The 22,184-nt window shown below is 42.1% G+C and overlaps 1 protein-coding gene across 1 annotated transcript in view; it reads left to right on the top strand.

Moving 5' to 3' along the window:
- Positions 1–22,184, top strand: part of LOC143770110 (heparan-alpha-glucosaminide N-acetyltransferase-like) — a 1,433,242-nt gene that overhangs the window by 1,400,520 nt on the left and 10,538 nt on the right. Inside the window, exon 16 of the mRNA XM_077259379.1 lies at positions 7,416–7,486. Coding sequence (XP_077115494.1) covers positions 7,416–7,486 — 71 coding nt within the window. The remainder of the gene's footprint in view (positions 1–7,415; positions 7,487–22,184) is intronic.

Raw genomic sequence — 22,184 nt, 5'->3', positions numbered from 1 at the left:
GCTTATCAGCATCGTTAAGGGGTTAAAATCCAGTATGTTTCCCTGTTTAAAAAGGCTCCAACCCCCCTTGGTGACTGGTTAATCCTTTATAATCAGAAAAAATTAAATATTAAATCCAGTAAGATTTTCTTTGGATACTTTTGAGGGGCTAACTGCTTCAGGTTTGTTTGAATGGCTGATAAATTCGTTAACCCCTTCATGACTAGAAGTTGTTTTTTTTTTGCATTTTCGTTTTTCACTCCCCTTCTTCTCAGAGCCATAACTTTTTTATTTTTTGATCAATATGGCCATGTGACAGCTTGTTTTTTTGCCGGGACAAGTTGTACTTTTGAACAACAATATTGGTTTTAACATATCATGTACTGGAAAGTGGGAAAAAAATTCCAAGTGTGGAGAAATTACAAAAAAAGTGCAATTCCACAGTTTTGTTTTATTAACCATGTTCACTAAATACTGAAACTGACCTGCCATTATGATTCCCCAGGTCACTACAAGTTCATAGACACTGTAAACTGTACACCGCATCTGCCACCTTTCGGCCCAAGTTTCCATCTTATCCAGATCCATCTGTAGCAGAATATTATCTTCTTTTGTATTGACTGCTTTACATAGTATAGTAAAAACTAGAGCAGGTCCATTTGCAGAACCGTGGACTCCCATACTGCAAAGCATCAATGTGTTCCACTCTGCTACCGTGCTGCATACTTTTTTCTGAAATATTCACTTGCATATAATTGTTTGTACAGATGAACGTTGCACCTTCAGATATCTTGCCGGCAGAGGGAAGCATGTAGTGCTATAAAATTTCCTGGTAGACGGCTGCGCTGGCTTTGGTTTTGATTAAACACAGTGTACTTATACCAGCAGATGATATGACTCCCCAAACTATCACTGATTGTGGATACTTCACCCTAGACTTCAAGCAGCTTGGATTGTGTGCCTCTCCACTCATCCTCCAGACTCTGGGACCTTGATTTCTAAGGTCTAGTGTGAAGTTTCCACAATCAATGATGGTTTGGGGAGTCATGTCCTCTGCTGCTGTAGGTCCACTGTGTTTTATCAAGACCAAAGTCAGCGCAGCCGTCTACCAGGAAATTTTAGAGCACTTCATGCTTCCCTCTGCTGACAAGCTTTTTGGAGATGGAAATTACATTCTCCAGCTGCACTTGGCACCTGTCCACACTGCCAAAAGTACCAATTCTTTGTTTAAAAACAACAGTATCACTGTGCTTGATTGGCCGGCAAACTCATCTGGCCATACCCCATAGAGAATCTATGGGGTATTGTCAAGAGGAAGATGAGAGACACCAGACACAACAATGCAGACGAGCTGAAGGCTGCTATCAAAGCAACCTGTGCTTCCATAACACCTCAGCTGTGCCACAAGCTGATCGCCTCCATGCCACGCTGCATTCATGCAGCAATTGATGCCAAAGGAGCCCCGACCAAGTATTGAGTGCATTTATTGAACATACATTTCAGTAGGCCAACATTTCGGATTTTAAAATCATTTTTTCAAGCTGGTGTTATAAAGTATTCTAATTTACTGAGATAATGACTTATGGGTTTTCATTGGCTGTAAGCCATAATCATCAACATTAACAGAAATAAACACTTGAAATACATCAATCTGTTTGTAATGATTCTATATAATATATGAGTTTCACTTTTTGTATTGAAGAAATGAAATAAATTAACTTTTGGATGATATTCTAATTTTGTGAGATGCACCTGTAATTTATATAATATAACAGAAATCTAGCAGCCCACAGACATATCACGTACAGTAAATGTATAAATGTAGCCTAAGGAAAGTTGTTTTGCAAATAACAGAATTACAGTCACACGGTGCAAACACAGAGTTATATTTACATACAGTGACTTACTGCTGACATCTCGTCTGATTAGTTTTCTGTTTGTTCTCTATCTGGTCAGACCCTCATTTCGACATCTTCCAGCCACAATTCATCTTGCTGCACTGATCACAGCAGTCCTAAAAATAGCAAGGTCACATATGTTGTATATATACACATTTGTCTCCTGAATAATAAAATCCCCCACAATGTGACTCTGACTACAAATATATACCCCACCATTAATATACTGTTAACCACACAAATATAAAGTGATGAGCTGGCGCTGTGCCCCCCATTAACTATAATTTATGCCACCCACTAAATATAAATTAAAAAGTAATAGCAACTATCCCCTCAATTTATTTCAAGGCTATGTGCACATATTGTGTTTTTCCGAATGGGTTTGTTGAGAAAATGTGCAGCATTTTGCAGTACAATCAAGGTGAATCAGATTTCTGAATTCTCATGTATACATTGCTTATTTTTTCCATGCAGATATGAATCTGTAGTATGTTTTTGGCAGTATATTTCACCCACACTAATGAACTAGGAAAAATATGCAACACAAATGCATATAAAAAACATGTCAAAAAGCATATTCTAAGCCAGGGGTGTCAAACTGCATTCCTCGAGGGCCTCAAACCATGCGTGTTTTCAAGATTTCCTTCTCATTGCACAAGGTGCTGGAATCATTCTGTGCAGGTGATTAAATGATCACCTGTGCAATACAAGGAAATCCTGAAAACATGACCTGTTTGCAGCCCTTGAGGAATGCAGTTTGACACCCCTGTTCTAAGCGGCATTTTTCTTGCCAACGCATGTAAATTTACAGCTTCCAATCCTGAATGTGTGCACATAGCCTTAGTCTCTGTCCTGAGTCCTCCCCCTGTCCCCTATTCATCCCTGATAAAGTCATAATGAATTAGGGGATGGGAAAAGATGTTATCAGGGTCTTATAATGAAATGGGAGTGGGAGAGCATCCTATCAGGTACTTAGCAAAATTTGGACCTGAGCCCCAAATTGCATGCTGGTCAGATGTATGGGCTCTTATAGAATTCTAGATCCTATAAAGACACCCACCCCCATATAATGATGTTCCCTATCCTGGGTCTCATCCTATAATAATGTGTCCTTTCCTGGTGTGATGTTCCCCATCTTGAGCCCCTTCCTGGTGTAATATCCCCAATTTTGGGCTTCTTTTTGATTTAATGTCCCCCATCCTGGGCTCTTACTGCTATGATGTTCCTTATCCGGAGCACCTTCCTAGTTTAATATCCCCCGTACTGGACTCCTTCATGGTATAATGTCCCCCATCCTGGGCCCCCTATTGGTATAATGTCTCCCATCTTGGGTTTCTTCCTGGTATAATGTCTCCCATCCTGGGCCCCCTCATGGTATAATGTCTCCCATCCTGTGTTCCATCCTGGTATAATATCTCCTATCCTGGGCCCCCTCATGGTATAATGTCTCCCATCCTGGGTTCCATCCTGGTATAATGTCCCCCATCCTGGGCCATCTCATGGTATAATGTCTCCCATCCTGGGTTCCATCCTAGTATAGTGTCCCCCATCCTGGGCCCCCTCATGGTATAATGTTTCCCATCCTGGGCCCCCTCATGGTATAGTGTCTCCCATCCTGGGTTCCATCCTGGTATAATGTCTCCCATCCTGGGCCCCCTCATGGTATAATGTCTCCCATCCTGGGTTCCATCCTGGTATAATGTCCCCCATCCTGGGCCCCCTCATGGTATAATGTCTCCCATCCTGGGTTCCATCCTGGTATAATGTCTCCCATCCTGGGCCCCCTCATGGTATAATGTCTCCCATCCTGGGTTCTATCTTGGTATAGTGTCCCCCATCCTGGGCCCCCTCATGGTATAATGTCTCCCATCCTGGGCCCCCTCATGGTATAATGTCTCCCATCCTGGGTTCCATCCTGGTATAGTGTCCCCCATCCTGGGCCCTCTCATGGTATAATGTCTCCCATCCTGGGTTCCATCCTGGTATAATGTCTCCCATCCTGGGCCCCCTCATGGTATAATGTCTCCCATCCTGGGTTCCATCCTGGTATAATGTCCCCCATCCTGGGCCCCCTCATGGTATAATGTCTCCCATCCTGGGTTCCATCCTGGTATAATGTCTCCCATCCTGGGCCCCCTCATGGTATAATGTCTCCCATCCTGGGTTCTATCTTGGTATAGTGTCCCCCATCCTGGGCCCCCTCATGGTATAATGTCTCCCATCCTGGGCCCCCTCATGGTATAATGTCTCCCATCCTGGGTTCCATCCTGGTATAGTGTCCCCCATCCTGGGCCCCCTCATGGTATAATGTCTCCCATCCTGGGTTCCATCCTGGTATAATGTCCACCATCCTGAGCCATTCAAGATATAATGATCCTCATCCTGGGTTTCTTCTTGGTATAATATCCCTCATCCTGGGTCCCTTCATGGTATAATATCCCTCATCATGTGCTTCTTCATGATATAATATCCCCCATACTGGGCCCCTTGCAATGATAATGTTCACTGTCCTGTTGTTCTCCAATACATTTGCAGAAAAAGTTCTTGCTTGCCATGGTGCATGATATCACTGCCATGCACCACCTATGACGTGCATGCATATGATTGGCCGGTAGTGTGCATTGCAGTGCATCAAGCCGGCAGAACTCTGCATTGCAATACAATACACATCTGAATTAGGTGCTGGTGTCAGCGGGCCCCCTTCACCTCTGGGCCCCGGTACAGCTGCACCAGCTGTATATCGGCTCCTGATGAATAAGTACATGAGAACTGAATTTGCTCTTAAAAATAAGTTATTGAACATTTCTTAAAAATGTGAAAGTCAGTGCTAAAATTATTAACATACAAATACCACAAGTACCAGGAAAATAAGGTAACATATAAATACTATGCCATAACATAAAGTAGACATGTCAGAACTGTTAATTATTAACTATTTTGTATGTTACGACTATCTCTTTTAATGGCATGTTTCAATTTTTTTTCTAAATATTTATTTTTGTATTAATTCAAAGCATATCAATCTAAATGTATTATTAATGCTAAGTACCATGTTCCGCAAAAAAAGACAATTTAAAAATTACTTGGATAAAAAAGGTATTCCAAAGTAATTGTTTCCAAAAGTGCCAAAATGCCAGATTTGCAAAAAGGGGCTGCGTCCGATTCCTAACATCCCAAATAGGCCACATCACTAAGGGGTTAATGACAGGCCATACCTTTTTATTTTTACTTAATTTTAGATGCAATGAAATACAAAACTTGCAACCAACATCCAGCATTACTGGAAATGTAGTGTGTAATTTGACGAGGTTAATTCTGTTTTTAAACTGATGTGCTTTTTTAGATATTATTTATCTGCTGGAATAATTTGGCTTCTATACCATAAACCCATAAATCTGTTGTTGCATAGAGAAAAACATCTGAAATAGGAAAATAATTTTACGAAATTTCTAACTGAAATTGACTTGGAAACTCATTGCCCTGCCTGAATAATTTATCTTCAAAGCTTTGTTTGGAAATTCATATGCAACAGATTTTCCGCAGAAATTTCTGTGACTGTTCCATATGGCTGGGGGGTAGTTGCAAGTTGCAACCAGCACCCTTGTGATAGACCTCAATACAAGGTGCACACGATTTACAACTTACATGCGACTTACAGTACATGCTGCTTAGGCGGTTTTATTTACAGCAAATTCTCAGCTCTAAAATAGTCATATGACAGCAAGTCACAGTCAAATTGCACAAATATGTTTGAGATGTGACTTTTCAGAGAATTGCTGTCATGTAGCAAATGTCGCAATGTAGCCCCAGCCTAAATCGGAATAGGGTTTGTAGAAATAGACACACGGGCCGCAAAAACATAACTATTCCTATGTGGGGAACTGTTTTTAAGTCAAACTTTTGCAATTTGTCCAATTTTTCATGAAGGTCGCAGAACTTTTGAAGTTAATTTTCTTAGTTAAAACAATGAATTAAATTACTCTAAATAAGAGTAAAATGTAATCAATATCATATTATCATATCTGGTGGCTTTAACATTGATCAGAGTTTCTGAATCTTCCAGAATTATGTCTGATCATGATCTGTGTCTAGAATTGGAACTCCCTATTCACATAGGGGGTCTGCGTTTGGAGAAAAAGGCAGATGCTTCTCAAATTCTGGACAATCCCTCTAAACTGTAGTCTCACTCCATTAAGTTGTGCACCTTAGCTTTCTCGTTAATTCAAGGACCAGGATGCTGCCAATCAGTATACACTAGCTCCAATGTTTCCATTATATTTAGGACTATAGAGTCTCTCTACTAATAGCTTTTCCAATTATTTAAAGGGCCAGGAAAATAAAAATCTTCCAGCTTTGCAAGCAATGTGCATAAAGAATACTATCCAGTAAGAAGAACTGTCCACTGGAAGAAAACATCAACAGTTAGCATGGCTTTAAATTAATACATTTATAGGGAGTCTTTTTGTATAAAACTATACACTAAGCTTCTAGTCTGCTCAGTTTCTCCTACTAATCAGATAGATCAGACAGCGTTAATAGGATAGGTTCCCGTTAATTTCTAGGCACTAATCGATAGGATATAAAATTATGTAAGACATATACTGTACTGTATATCATTGTAGTTTACGAGAAGATCCAGTATGTATGAATTAAATTTCCTGATATTAGGCTTCCCAGCTGGTGATATAACTGAGAGTCTTCATTTTCAGGTCTACATTGGTGCTGGATTGCTCCCTTGTGTGTTTTATTGTCATGGAGGAAACACTGGCTTGTCTAAAATGTGTGACCTATCCTGTTGAGATGGGCTACTACTATACTTCACAGGCTATTTAAGTCACTGTTCACAGCTCCCTTTAAACTTGGGTAATGTGAGCGACGGACCTGGAGATCATAACTTTCATGGTGCTGTTTGCTGAGATGATTCATAGAATATTTGTGAGAGCTAGAATGTAGAGAATGGTTATTAAGATTAAAGAGGCCATAAAATGCAATACATTCACAGCTCTTTAATATTTAATGATATTTTTCTGCCAGATCTGACAAAAACAAATATTTTCCACTGTTTTCCACTGATAACATTATTAGTTTTTAAAGCTGTTAATTTGATTTTCTGAAGCAGAGTTGATGATAATCTCTTCAGCTTCTTTTCCAGACATCTTAAATTGGGAATAAATCTCGCCTGCTAATCTATGGCCGGCATTGCCTCCATTAAATCTTATTGACCTTGTCCTGATTTGTGGATTTGCATAAAACAGAGAATGTATCTGTTTCTTTATGATTTGTTTGCATGTCTTACAACCATTGTCATTGATGAGGCGTTAGAGATCCTTATACAGACAGGCCATGCAAGGAGTTGGAGGTCAATTCTGTGTATGTCCTTGTGGTGACAAAGAGGTTAAACTATACATTTGTGCACGGAGTAATCAATAAAATCACTTAAGATCACAGAATGTCCATCTGTCCCCTCAGCTTCTGATGTTCACAGTTCAACCATCCATCCTTTCTTCTAAACTGGTGGACTTATTTTTTTTTCCACAGGGGATTATTGCAGCCATCTTAACCAAGTGTACAAGGGATGAAGGATTTATTCCCATCAATAAAAACCTCTGGTAAGTGCTTCTTAGCCAAACTAGAGCATTTGCCATAACAAATCCCAGCCATTATTCAGACCAAACCTAAACATTAACAGGTTTTCATGCTCGACCATTTCATGATAAGAAAGCTTTGTGGAGCCCCAGGGCTGCATTAATAAACTTGTTACGACCATCACACGTTGCCATATTAATTACTCACTACTACTTCTCACTTTTTTTTTATTAAAAATCCAAAGACCATACAGCGTACCTTTAGTAGTAATCAGATGTGTGTATTTTTATCTTTCAATGAGTAACAATAATAAAATAGCAATTTGGAAGGTAACGTTCTAAATAATATGTACTGTGTCAAAGTTTAAAGGGAATCTCTCAACAATGTAAAAAAGGTATTTACCTGCATGCACAGTGGTAATTTAGAGATAAACATTGCTTGAAACATTTTGGTAGTTTAAATGGAAGAGCATATCAGGGAGAAAATACCTATCCCTACAGCCACTAGCTTTCAGTCATCGGGGTGATGCAGAGGGTTCTAACAGTCATCAATCACTACGGTGAGAGTGCTGTTATCACTCCCTCCGAATCATGCTCTGCATTCATGTACAGTTCCCACTTCAAGGTTATTTCCAACATCACAAGTTATCCACTATCTATGGGATAGGTGAAAATCTTGCTTATCACTGTGGATCCAACCGCCGTGACCACCAACAAATCGAAGATCAGAGTTCTGGAACCCCTGAGAATGGAGCTCTGCAGCCCCATCATCAATGGAGCAAAGGCACACATTCTCAGTCTTTGCTCCATTCCCGATCCATGGCACTGCCAGGGAAAGCAGAAAACTGTGTCCCTCTATCTCTGGCAGGCCCAAAGACAATGAAACAAGTGGAGGCCTGGGGGGCAAAGCCATGTGCACCTTCGCTTCATTCAGGACAGGGCTGGAGAGACACATTTTCAGGGGTTTCAGAGTCCATCTTGAGATTGCTGGGGGTCCATTAGCAAGTTTTTCCTTATCACAGGAGTGGGGCACTCATAAAGAAAAAAACGGAAAAAAATTAACTTTAAAGAGTGTGGGGAAACAGGGGGGTTGGTAGGCGCCCAAGTCTGCTAGCCGAAACTGCATGGACCAGGGATTGTCCCGCCTAACACCCACTCTCCCATTAAACGTGGGCATAATGCTACACAGACAACACAGGGTTAGGGTAAAACAGTGTGGCAATACTTTATTGAACCACAACACCCAATAGCAAACAGAACAATCCCAGAAATTACCCCCAAGGTCTCGCACTTCCGCTGACTCGCCGGGATAATGGTAGATGTTACGTCAGAGCTCCCAGGGTCACTATTCCACCTGATACACCCACAGAGAAGAGATATCGACAAGAGTAGGAAGATGACCGAGAACAGTCCATAGAGTCCATACAAGATCCAAAGACAGTTGACACAATGTCAGAGCTCCTAGGGTCGCTATTCCACTTGTGATACACACAGAGAAGAGGTAGCCAGTTAACATGAGAGTCACCACCTGGCTTATCCAACCATCTTCATGGAACCAGGCAACCAGCAGGTCCCAAAACCTGGCTTTCTCCAATCATATCCATGGTTCAGAGATGGTAATTGATCAGATCTGTGTCCTTCCAACCGAAGGCGAAAACCCCTAGGTTGTTTCCTATAGAATCATAGATCCATATCCCTCGTGATGGTGCCATGATGAATTGGCTGCAGTTCTCTCTCTCGTCCATTGGGTATTTTGCAGAATATCCAGCTGGTAGCTGTGTGTGCATGAAATCTACTCTCTGAGTCTTTTTACACCCAAGGCCTGTAAGCTATTTTTAGAATTACCCAGTGTCATTCAGTCCCTCTCACAGCCTTTCCCTATCTACCTTCGAAGTAACAAACTGGTTACAGAATATAATACACAATTAGCATATCAGCAAACAATAAACAAAGATAAACACACACTATATACAAGTCACTATTACAGACTTACACAGTATGTTAAATAGTAGATCAGTTTGCAAGTCTGTCTTCTTGACACAAACATTTAAATCCACAAGCCAATATACAGATAAAAAGTAAATTCTTCTTGGTTTGTAAAGACATAGTCATCTGGGTTATTAAGATATACTCTGGTTTCTTCACAAAGAGATTTAAGCATTTCCAAATATACTTCCTGCGACAATTCCTCTCAGTCTCAAATCTAGCTGCTTGCAGTCATTCAAAAGCCACCTACATTGTTAACTCTAAGGCCATGTGCACACGTTCAGGATTTTTCACGTTTTTTTGCTATAAAAACGTGATAAAACGTGAAAAAACGCGAAAAAACGCTAACAAATGCCTCCTATTATTTACAGGGTATTCCGCATTTTTTGTGCAAATGTTGCATTTTTTTCCGCGAAAAAATCGCATCGCGGAAAAAAAAGCAACATGTTCATTAAATTTGCGGAATTGCGGGGATTCCGCACACCTAGGAATGCATTGATCTGCTTACTTCCCGCACGGGGCTGTGCACACCATGCGGGAAGTAAGCAGATTATGTGCGGTTGGTTCCCAGGGTGGAGGAGAGGAGACTCTCCTCCACAGACTGGGCACCATATAATTGTTAAAAAAAAAAAAATTAAAATAAAAAATAGTGATATGCTCACCTTCGATGGCCCCGGAGGCATGCTGCCGCTTCCGTTCCTTTAGATGGTCTGTGTGAAGGACCTGCGATGACGTCGCGGTCTTGTGATTGGTCGCGTGACCGCTCATGTGACCGCTCACGCGACCAATCACAAGCCGCGACGTCATCTAAGGTCCTGCACACACAGCATCTATAGGAACGGACGCCACTGAGGAGATTGGCTGTCTGCAGGTGAGTATAACATTTTTATTTTTTTTTTTATTATTTTTAAACATTCTATCTTTTACTATTGATGCTGCATAGGCAGCATCTATAGTAAAAAGTTGGTCACTCTTGTCAAACAGTATGTTTGACAAGTGTGACCAACCTGTCAGTCAGTTTTCCAAGCGATGCTACAGATCGCTTGGAAAACTTTAGCATTCTGCAAGCTAATTACACTTGCAAAATGCTAAAAAAACGCGAAAAAAAACGGGAAAAAAAAAATGCGGATTTCTTGCAGAAATTTCCTGAAGAAAACCGGAAATTTTCTGCAAGAAATCCTGACGTGTGCACATACCCTAAGGGTACGTTCCAACGTCCAGGATTTGAAGTGGTTTTGACGCTGATTATTTATTCAGCATCAAACCTGCAGTGGCCAGATATTACAGCATCGTGAATGTGATTTCTAGAAATCCAATGTCCACTGTGCGTCTATGTGCACCAGCGGATCACCTGTCAGATCTACAGCATGTCAATTTCTGTTGCAAGTGCGCATGTGGATTTTCCCCATAGACTTGCATTAATGAGGATAATCTGCATGTGTAAAAAATGTAAATGCGTGTCCATTAATTTGCATAATAGGTGCAGAAATGGTGTGGACATTCTGCAGCATCAAAACAGCAGCAAATCCAGAACGTGGGAAGTACCCTAATCCATTCCTGACATGGTTATTTTCCGTGTTTGCATTTTTCTTCTTCATTTTCTTCTTCCATGAGCCATGACTTTTTACTTTTCCATCATAGCCCTATGAGTGCAGAATGAGATGTACCTTTGAACAACACTATTTGTTTTATCATCTGATGTACTGCAAGGTGGAATAAAATTCCAAGTGCGGTGAAAAAAAGTGCAAATTCACAATTGCTTTTATTTTTTTTTTCATTTACCATGTTAAATATACGGTAAAACTGACCTCGCAATTTGATTCTCCAGGTCAGTACAAGTATGGAGATACCAGTGGCAAAAAAAATTCTGTAAAAATTAAAAAAAACTTTGCTTGTGCTGCCATTTTCTGAAACCCATAACATTTTCGATTGTTGGCCGATGGAGCTCTATAACGACTTATTGTTTGTGCCCTGAGCTGATATTTTTATTCATACCATTTTGGGGTGGATACGATGTTTTGATTGTCTATTATTGCATGTTTTGCAGTGTTGCAGAGTCCAAAAAAGATAACTTTGGTGTCTAGATTTTTCTTCTCATTAGATCATTAATTAATTTTATATATTGATAAATCAGATTTTTACTAACATAACGATACCAAATAATTGTATTTTTCATTTTTTTAATTTGTTTATATTTAATGGGACAAAAGGGTGGTGATTTGTACTTTTATATTTTTTATATTTTTAAAAACATTTGTTTTTTTTCAAGTGCATTGTATTTATTAGCCACCTTAGACTTAGGAGATTTGAATCTGCGAGCATCTGATCGCTTGTACTGTATACAGCAATACTACATGCTCCTATGAACACCATCCAGAAACTGGCATTCACAGGAGTATTGTCATGACAGATATAAGAATTTTCAGCAGACCCTGGCTGTCATGGCACTTTTTTGGTGCCCCGGGATTGCATGATGAGGATGCCGATGGGCGCATGGAATGAAATGCCCCCCACTGCCAGTGCTCTGTAAATGCCAGCATTAGAGATTGACAGCAGCATTTAACAGGTTAACAGCCACAGGTGAAGCTCCACGCTTGGCGGTTAGAGGCTGATGATGTCTGAATAGCACAGCCATCATCAGCTGGAACAGAACTGGGCTCCATAGATGTACCTGTATCAAAGTCAGGGTGCTGACATATGACGTCACTTTACATAATACAGTATGTCTGTAAAGGATTAAAGGGGTGTTCCTATGAATAAAGTAGTTCCTGTGTTTAGATAATCTTATAAATGTGCCCCTGCTGTGTAGTGTGTAATGGCAGTGTCTGACCGTGCAGGGACATGGTCTGATCATACCACATCTCCTGGCATGGGAGGAAGCAAAACACTATACTGACATTACAGCAGGGGTTCGCAGCTGATTCTTTCTGGAAGGCAAAGTTTTGCTTCTTGTTTTTAAACATGTTTTACTTCATAGAAAGAATCAGCTGTGATCCCATGCTGTCTTGTCGGTATACTCTCTTTTGCTGCTTGCCTTTAATTCTTATGAGATCTTATGGCTCATAGGTTTGAAGCTCTTCTCATCTTTCTTTAAACATACACAAGACCCTATACAAAATGAAATACCTGTACTAGTCTAAAAGTACAGCATGTTTTATGAGAATCTTCATAAGAAAGGACTTCACTTATTTTGTGGAAAACACAATACACTGAATTGAAAGAGTTTTTTGCTCATATGACCTGATCAAATAACTTGCCAGTAATTGGAAAGTAATCTGCTTTGCCAGGGGTGGGATTCAGTTTATTAATAGCAGGTTCCCTTTTTGTGAGTGGGAATCCACACCTCTTTTTCAACACACCAATCCTCCTTCTGCAGACCACACCCAAATACATGGTTTTGAAAATGGCCTTAAAGGAGTCTTGGCAAGCAACATTTTAGGAACAAGCCACGCTGACTGTTATAGACCTGCAGTCCTAAGTAGTACAACAGATAACATAGTAACACCTCTTTCAGTGCAGATCTAGGTGTTATTTTACATCGGACTGCAGATAGAATATGCAATATTATCTATACTTCGCTGTTTCATGCAGTTCTATGCAACACTACAAATAACAGTAATAACGCTCTGAGCATAGATAATTTAGTAGTTGTTACTTGCAGCCCTACGTAACACCACAGATAACACAATTATATATTTATGTGTACAGATAATGTACTACATGTTATCTGCAGTCCTATGTAACTCTAATATTACCTCCTTACAGTGTAGATAGTGGTACATAGCCGTTACACAGTCCCCCTGCATATCGTATGTGTATAATGTATAAATAAATCCAGTGACACACTGGTAACATTCTTTGTAATTATTGTCCACTTTCCTTTTTATTGTCCCACAAATCCAGATTCTTTATGACCACTTCTTCCATCCACGACTCGTGTCTGCATAATGTAACACACAGATATCTTTAGCTCATCGCTCCTGACCTCTACACACTCAACATAGTGCTATACCTATCTAAAGTGCCCCGGCAGTAATAATGCCCCATTCCCTTGGGAAGTGTACCCTTCAGTAATCATGGCGTTACGTCCCTGAGAATATGCGGAGTGGAGCTTCGCTGCACCCGGCAGGACTTGTTACATTTTATAATTGTAATAGCATCTGAAAGATGATAATACCATTGAATCCAGCAAGCGGTCTGGATTGGCGTCCTGCGTTCTACCAGTTCACAGAAACAACTGATATTTTATCAGCATTGTTGAGTAGTAACTGAGGTGGGACAGTCTGTCCATAGGACAACAATCAGTCGTACACTGCACAAATCTGGCCTTTATGGAAGAGTGGCCAGAAGAAAGCCATTTTCAAAGATATCCATAAAAAGTGTTGTTTAAAGTTTACAATAAGCCACCTGGGAGACACACCAAACATGTGGAAGAAGGTGCTCAGTCAGATGAAACCAAAATCGAACTTTTTGGCAACAATGCCAAATGATATGTTTGGCGTAAAGGCAACACAGCTCATCACCCTGAACACACCATCCCCACTGTCAAACATGGTGGTGGCAGCATCATGGTTTGGGCCTGCTTTTCTTCAGCAGGGACAGGGAAGATGGTTAAAATTGATGGGAAGATGAATGGAGCCAAATACAGGACCATTCTTCAAGAAAACCTGTTGGAGTCTGCAAAAGACCTGAGACTGGGATGGAGATTTGTCTTCCAACAAGACAATGATCCCAAATATAAAGCAAAATCTACAAATAAACGTATCCAGGTGTTAGAATGGCCAGACAAAGTCCAGAACTCAATCCAATCGAGAATTTGTGGAAAGAGCTGAAAACTACTGTTCACAAACAATCTCCATCAAACCTCACTGAGCTCTAGCTGTTTGCCAAGGAAGAATGGGCAAGAATTTCCATCTCTCGATGAACAAAACTGATAGAGACATATCCCAAGCGACTTGCTGCTGTAATCGCAGTAAAAGGTTGAGCAACAAAGTATTAAGTTAAAGGGGCCGAATAATATTGCACGTCCCACTTTTCAGTTTTTGAATTTCCACAAAAATTTAAAATAACCAATAAATTTCGTTCAACTTCACAATTGTGTTCTACTTGTTGATTCTTCACCAAAAATTTACATTTGGTATCTTTATGTTTGAAGCATGATATGAGGTTGAAAAGTTCCAGGGAGCCGAATACTTTCGCAGGGCACTATATACAGTACGTCTTGCTCCTGTCATATGGATATGTGACTACTGTGGCCGATCACTAGCTGGAAGGGTGAAGAATTGGTCACCACTAGAGGCTGTGATTGACTGCAGCAGGCACATGCATGTATTGGCTGGAAGAGGGACGGTAAAGACTGGCAGTGGATCTTGGCTAGGAGAGGATGAGTGGGAAATCAATCTCCCTTTTATTAGTTTATTAGACCATGATCCTGAAGATGCACTAAGTTGTTACTATTATTAGTATAGATGATACTCCTTCCATTTCAATATGATCGCTTGCACAGTGCTCCTTGAGATGTTTAAAGTTTTGGAAATCATTTTGTATCCAAATCTGGCTTTAAACTCCTCCACAACAGTGTCACGGACCTGCCTGTTATGTTCTTTGGTCTTCATGATGCTTTCTGTGCTTCAAACAGAACCCTGAGACTATCACAGAGCAGGTGCATTTATACCGAGACTTAATTACACACAGGTGGATTATATTTATCATTATTAGGCATTTAGGACAACATTGGATCATTCAGAGATCCACAATGAACTTCTGGAGTGAGTTTGCTGCACTGAAAGTAAAGGGGCCGAATAATATTGCACGCCCCACTTTTCAGTTTTTGAGTTTCCACAAAAATTTAAAATAACCAATAAATTTCGTTCAACTTCACAATTGTGTTCCACTTGTTGTTGATTCTTCACCAAAAACTTACATTTGGTATCTTTATGTTTGAAGCCTGATATGTGGGAAAAGGCTGAAAAGTTCCAGGGGGCCGAATACTTTCGCAAGGCACTGTATAGCCAGTCTCTGTACAACCTGTACTGGTGGTTCAGATATTTGGCGGCTGCAGCCAATCACTGACATATCTAGCAATATCACTATTCGAAATACACTTTCACAAGATTTGGTTCACATCCCCACTTCAAAATAATGTAAGTATTTCTCTTGAAAAATATGGTCTGAATGAAGTTATACAGATTTATTAAGTCTCATATTTACATATTCAATTTCTAGAATACATAAGTGAAATGAAAAAACACAAGTGGTGGATTTCTCAACTTCCCCTCAACTCTTCATGCCTTTCTTACACCCAAGAAGGCACTTGACAGCTTTACAGAAGAAATGAAAATCAATAGCCAGTTACTTATACGCATTCGGTATGCAGATGGTGTAGGCAGCCCTTCAACGGACAGATAAATGGCTTTTAGGAAGTATTAAAATAAAGAAGCACAGATGAGTACTATCAGGGAAGAAGTATGAGCTGGAATGGTTCCCTTATGTGATTTATTTAATTCCTATAATGTATTCACTATGTGCAGCAATGAGAGGAGATCAGCGGCATCACAGCTGTGAATGTAGTGACCAGTGCCGCAGATCTGTTGGGTAATACCCAGAAATCTAGAATACATGGCTCTAGGCATTGTGCCACTGGCTATAAGTATTGAACTACTGCCACAATTCAGTCAAGTGTCTGTTGTTTAGGACTTTCTTGTGTTCACATTATGTTTGTACTTCTGTACTTTCTTGTTACATGATTTATACAATATTGGAAGGGTATGGCACATGCTGGCACAGTAGCGAGCATTTCTGCCCTGAAGACATCTCACAAATTGCATATAATTTGTACGCTCTTGCCGGGGCGGACACAGACAGAAGAGGGCCCATGTATGGGAGCAGTATATGAGCTCCGTGCAGTCCAATAGTGCACCCCTTTATGTACCTGTAATAGCCGCTGCTTGGTGCTTTAGAGCACGATATGGGACCCTATGTCTCGTAGACAATAATTGTAAATTTACCTATTAGCTCATCCCATATTAACATATATGTGAATATTCTTCAATGTACCTTTTCGTCTCACTATCCAAATTTAATCTGACAGGTCAGTTGGTTAAATACTTCGTGCCATCATTGTGGGAGATTGCCATGGATGCATGGGCACTAAAGTTCAGGACATCCATACCAATAGCAAAATGGAAAGAAATCCCGGCACTCATGTGTAGAATAATTGCTTATTTAATCAATTGACAAAATCCTGGTATGGGCTGAAACGTCTGATTGTTTGGGTTTCACTGGATTAAATAAGCAATTGTTCTACACGTGAGTGCCGGGATTTCTTTCCATTTTGCTGTTTCTCTACTCGTGGAGTGCCGACCAGAGTCTTATTATTTTGACACACACCCATAGACCCATGAAATGCATTTCTTACAGGTGCATGAGTGATGTAGTTATGATGCTTTGTGCACCTCTAGTTCTCACCTGTGGAATCATTCCATCCCTTTGTTTTATAGCAGCGCGGAAAATCAGTTAACAGGTTAGGGGAGCAGTGTATCCTTTCCACTATATTTTCATTTGGAATTTTTCATCTCTAGAGGTTCTTGAAATAAATGAGCCAGAAGAATTTCCTATTCCTGCAGTTTCCCAAAGGACCTGTCAGCAATCTATAGACTAAATTTTGAAACACAGCTCAGACTACTGTATAGCCTATGTCATCTATATATTGGTGATCGATAGTTTGCTAATGGGCTGTATTTCTTTAATACTATGGCTCAGATTCAGTCCTGATGAATCTGAGCCTATATGATTTATCAACATCTATCTTTTATACTAAGTGAAATCCAACACGGGACAATACTTTATGGGCAATAACTGGCCATTGATGCACTCCATCTAGATCCAGTTTATATTAAAGGGAACCTGTCACTAGATTCATGCTGCCCAATCCATGAGAAACATGAATCAAAAAGCCTGGCTTCGTGTGTTAGGTGTTGAGTTCCTGCCGCTGCACAGGGGGAATCTTGAACCACCTCCGCTGCGGTCTCCCATTCTTCTCCAGCCGCAGTGGAGCCTGCTCAGCGGAGACATCGGTTCCAGCGCCTGGCTCAGGTAGATACTGTGCGCTTGGTTCAGAGGTGTATCTAGGGTTTCTGGCACCCGGGGCAAGAATTCAGTTTGCCCCCCCCCGAACGTATGCGATTTTCACACTTAGTCATGTACCCACGAGCTCCTCTCCCTAATGCTCTCAATGTCCAGTGAAAAATTGAGAGAAGCAGAAGAGAAGCTCGATGTCACAGGACACAAGTATGAAAGTCACATATGAGTGAAGTGTCCATGTGACGACTACTGGAACCTGCAGAGCTGAATCCTGACATCGGAGCTTCTGAATTCTCACAACCAATGCACTGCACACTTTTAGGATTCTCCCTTGCCGGTGGACAGTCATGTCAGCACAAGCATGTGATTTGTATACTTCTGACCACATTCCGACCAGACGTGCCCGACCTCACTCAGTTCATTTTCATTGAGTGAGGCCACACATGTCTAGTCAGCATGTGATCGCATGTATGTAAATCGCCGGCACGAGAGAATCCTGACAGCGTGCAGTGTGCACTGTGAGAACTCAGAAGTCTGCAGTCACAAAGAATGACTGCAGACTCATCACAAACCTGGACATCCCCTTTAATGCTCCTAACATAAATAAAAACATGAGAGTTAGTCAGTATCACAAATAACATTTACATCCAGGTACCTTATAGATCACGTCGCCTCTGGAGTTGTTCTCCTTCATTTCTTCATCTTGTCCAGACCCCATGATGAGTTTTCTCATCCACGGCCGTCTCTGCAGACTTCCATCTTCTTCACTATTTTGCAGAAAATCTCCACATGATGCCCTTAAAGATACAAGTGTCATTAAAATGCTCCTGAATAAAAAATTGCCCCTCACTATATTGTCTGCATAAAATATGACCCCCACACTGTCCATCTTATGGTACATGCTCTTCACACTGACCTCCCCTTTCCATACCGGCCCCCATTTTTACACTGTCCTCTCACACTGTGTCCCCCATATAGGGCCCAGTATTTATACTGTACTCTCTCATCACACTCCTCCTCCTTGGTATACTATCCCCTCCTGGCTGTGCCCTTACACTGTCCCTCCATGCTACGCATGCACACATCCCAACACCCTCACTCCCCGTACTCTGTCCACATACGTTTTTCACATCGCTACTCATACTGTGTCTGCATACATTCCCCCATACTGTTTCCTCATACATGCCCCCCATTCCCCCATACTGTTTTCTCATACGTGCCCCCCATCTCCCCCTTTGCTCTTCATTTTGTGTCCTCAGATCTCCCACACACATTAAATCCCCCATCGCCATGACAAATCTCCCCCCACACATTCAATCCCCCATCTCCACTCTAATTCTCCCCACACACAATAAATCCCCCCTCCCTACTCACATTAAATCCCCCCCCACAATACATCCCCCCATCTTTACTCACATTAAATCTCCCCCCCCACAATAAATCCCCACTCACATTAAATCTCCCCCCCACAATAAATCCCCCCATCTCCACTCATATTAAATATCCCCCATCCAATAATATATCCCACCATCCCCACTCACATTAAATTCCCCCCACCCCCACTCACATTAAATCCCCCCACAATATATCCCCTCCATCCCCACTCACATAAAATCCCCCCACAATATATCCCCCCCATTCCCACTCACATTAAATCCCCCCCCTGCACCTTCGGTGTCTTCAGCTCCACAGGAGCACTTACCACCGATCTGCGTCTCTCCTGCTCTGCCGCGCAGGTGAGTGATGTCAGCAGCGTGATCACATAACCTGATCACGCTGCTGGCGTCGCTCTGACCCGGCAGTCAGAGCTTCAATTGTACTCGCATCTCAGATACGAGTACAATTGAACACTGGGAGCCGGCGCGCCGCAGCTTCTCTGTGCCGGCTGTCAGCTTGACAGTTGGCACAGAGAACAGCCGACTCCCAGTGCGGGGGGCGGCAGAATGCAGCCGCCGGGGGAGGCACTGCGGACCGCTGCTTTAGGCGGCCCGACTGCGCCCCCCTGACGGCTGCGCCCAGGGCACATGCCCCGGCTTCCCCCCCCTAGATACGCCACTGGCTTGGTTACTGCTGATCTTCCAGACTCAGCCATTGTAACCAGCACTGTTCTGCGGCGAGCAGATGCTCCTGGGACTAAGTCCTGCTTTTCCTCTACTGGGCATGCCCAAGGGATGACCTCTCATTGGAGGTCAGGGGTCACATGTTCAGGTCCTGAAACAGTTCCTATTGGACCACTAGGAAGGTCCTGGAGAGCTTCCTCTATAAAAGGTTTGCATGGCCGCATGGTCATGCGCTAGTATCATCTTATGTTTATGAGCTTAGCCACCTTGTGGTCTGTGTCTGCATGTGTTCAGGGTTGGCTGTATAGCCACTAGAATTCCGGCACCTTCGGAGAGGAGTTTGTGTGTGAATTTAGGGCTGGCTGTTGTGAAATTGGATTCTGGGCTCCCCCGGTGGCCACTTGTGGAATTGTACTTGTGTGCATCATCCCCTCTGTTCACCTGCTCCTATCAGGATGTGGGAGTCGCTATATAACCTTGCTCCTCTGTCAGTTTCATGCCGGTCAACAATGTAATCAGAAGCCTTCTGTGCATGTTCCTGCTACTAGACAACTCCTAGCTAAGTTGGACTTTTGTCCTTGTGTGTTTTTGCATTTTGTTCCTGTTCACAGCTGCTGTTTCGTTACTGTGTCTGGAAAGCTCTTGTGAGCGGAAATTGCCACTCTGGTGTTATGAGTTAATGCTAGAGTCTTAAAGTAATTTCTGGATGGTGTTTTGATAGGGTTTTCTGCTGACCATGAAAGTGCCCTTTCTGTCTTCATGCTATCTAGTAAGCGGACCTCGATTTTGCTAAACCTATTTTCATACTTCGTTTGTCATTTCATCTAAAATCACCGCCAATATATGTGGGGGCCTCTGTCTGCCTTTTGGGAAAATTTCTCTAGAGGTGAGCCAGGACTGTCTTTTCCTCTGCTAGGATTAGGTAGTTCTCCGGCTGGCGCTGGGCATCTAGGGATAAAAAACGTAGGCATGCTACCCGGCCACTTCTAGTTGTGCGGCAGGTTTAGTTCATGGTCAGTATAGTTTCCCTCTTCCAAGAGCTAGTTCTCATATATGCTGGGCTATGTTCTCTCGCCATTGAGAATCATGACAGTTTGACCGGCCCAAAAAAGGGTTAAATTACTGGCTGAGAAAGGAGAGAAAAAAGAAGTCTGCTACAATTTTTTTTTTTTTTTTTTCCCTCTAGTTCTGAGTGTGCTCTTAATTGAATCATTTGCTAGTCTGCCTATACTGCAGCCTTCCTCTCTTTCTCTCCTTCTAATCCTTGAATGGCTCTGTGTTCACCTGTTTCAAATGGATCTTCAGAGTGTAGCTACAGGTTTGAATAATCTCGCCACAAAGGTACAAAATTTGCAAGATTTTGTTGTTCATGCACCTATGTCTGAGCCTAGAATTCCTTTGCCTGAATTCTTCTCGGGGAATAGATCTCACTTTCAAAATTTTAAAAATAATTGCAAATTGTTTTTGTCCCTGAAGTCTCGCTCTGCCGGAGACCCTGCACAGCAGGTCAGGATTGTAATTTCCTTGCTCCGGGGCGACCCTCAGGACTGGGCTTTTGCATTGGCACCAGGGGATCCTGCGTTGCTCAATGTGGATGCGTTTTTTCTGGCCTTGGGGTTGCTTTATGAGGAACCTCATTTAGAGCTTCAGGCGGAAAAGGCCTTGATGTCCTTGTCTCAGGGGCAAGATGAAGCTGAAATATACTGCCAAAAATTCCGCAAATGGTCTGTGCTTACTCAGTGGAATGAGTGCGCCCTGGCGGCGATTTTCAGAGAAGGTCTCTCTGATGCCATTAAGGATGTTATGGTGGGGTTCCCTGTGCCTGCGAGTCTGAATGAGTCCATGACGATGGCTATTCAGATCGATAGGCGTCTGCGGGAGCGCAAACCTGTGCACCATTTGGCGGTGTCTACTGAGAAAACGCCAGAAAATATGCAATGTGATAGAATTCTGTCCAGAAGCGAGCGGCAGAATTTTAGACGAAAAAATGGGTTGTGCTTCTACTGTGGTGATTCAACTCATGTTATATCAGCATGCTTTAAGCGTACTAAGAAGCCTGACAAGTCTGTTTCAATTAGCACTTTACAGTCTAAGTTTATTCTATCTGTGACCCTGATTTGTTCTTTGTCATCTATTACCGCGGACGCCTATGTCGACTCTGGCGCTGCTTTGAGTCTTATGGATTGGTCCTTTGCCAAACGCTGTGGGTATGATTTGGAGCCATTGGAGGCTCCGATACCTCTGAAAGGGATTGACTCCACCCCATTGGCTAGTAATAAACCACAATACTGGACACAAGTGACTATGCGTGTTAATCCGGATCACCAGGAGGTTATTCGCTTTCTGGTGCTGTATAATCTACATGATGTTTTGGTGCTGGGATTGCCATGGCTGCAATCTCATAACCCAGTCCTCGACTGGAGAGCTATGTCTGTGTTAAGCTGGGGATGTAAAGGAACTCATGGGGACGTACCTTTGGTTTCCATTTCATCATCTATTCCCTCTGAGATTCCTGAATTCTTGTCTGACTTTCGTGACGTTTTTGAAGAACCCAAGGTTGGTTCACTACCTCCGCACCGGGAGTGCGATTGTGC

The sequence above is a fragment of the Ranitomeya variabilis genome, chromosome 4 (genome assembly GCF_051348905.1).
Source record: "Ranitomeya variabilis isolate aRanVar5 chromosome 4, aRanVar5.hap1, whole genome shotgun sequence".
Lineage (NCBI taxonomy): Eukaryota > Metazoa > Chordata > Amphibia > Anura > Dendrobatidae > Ranitomeya > Ranitomeya variabilis.
Note: the sequence above shows the minus strand (reverse complement) of the source record. Positions and strands in the feature narration are given on the sequence as shown.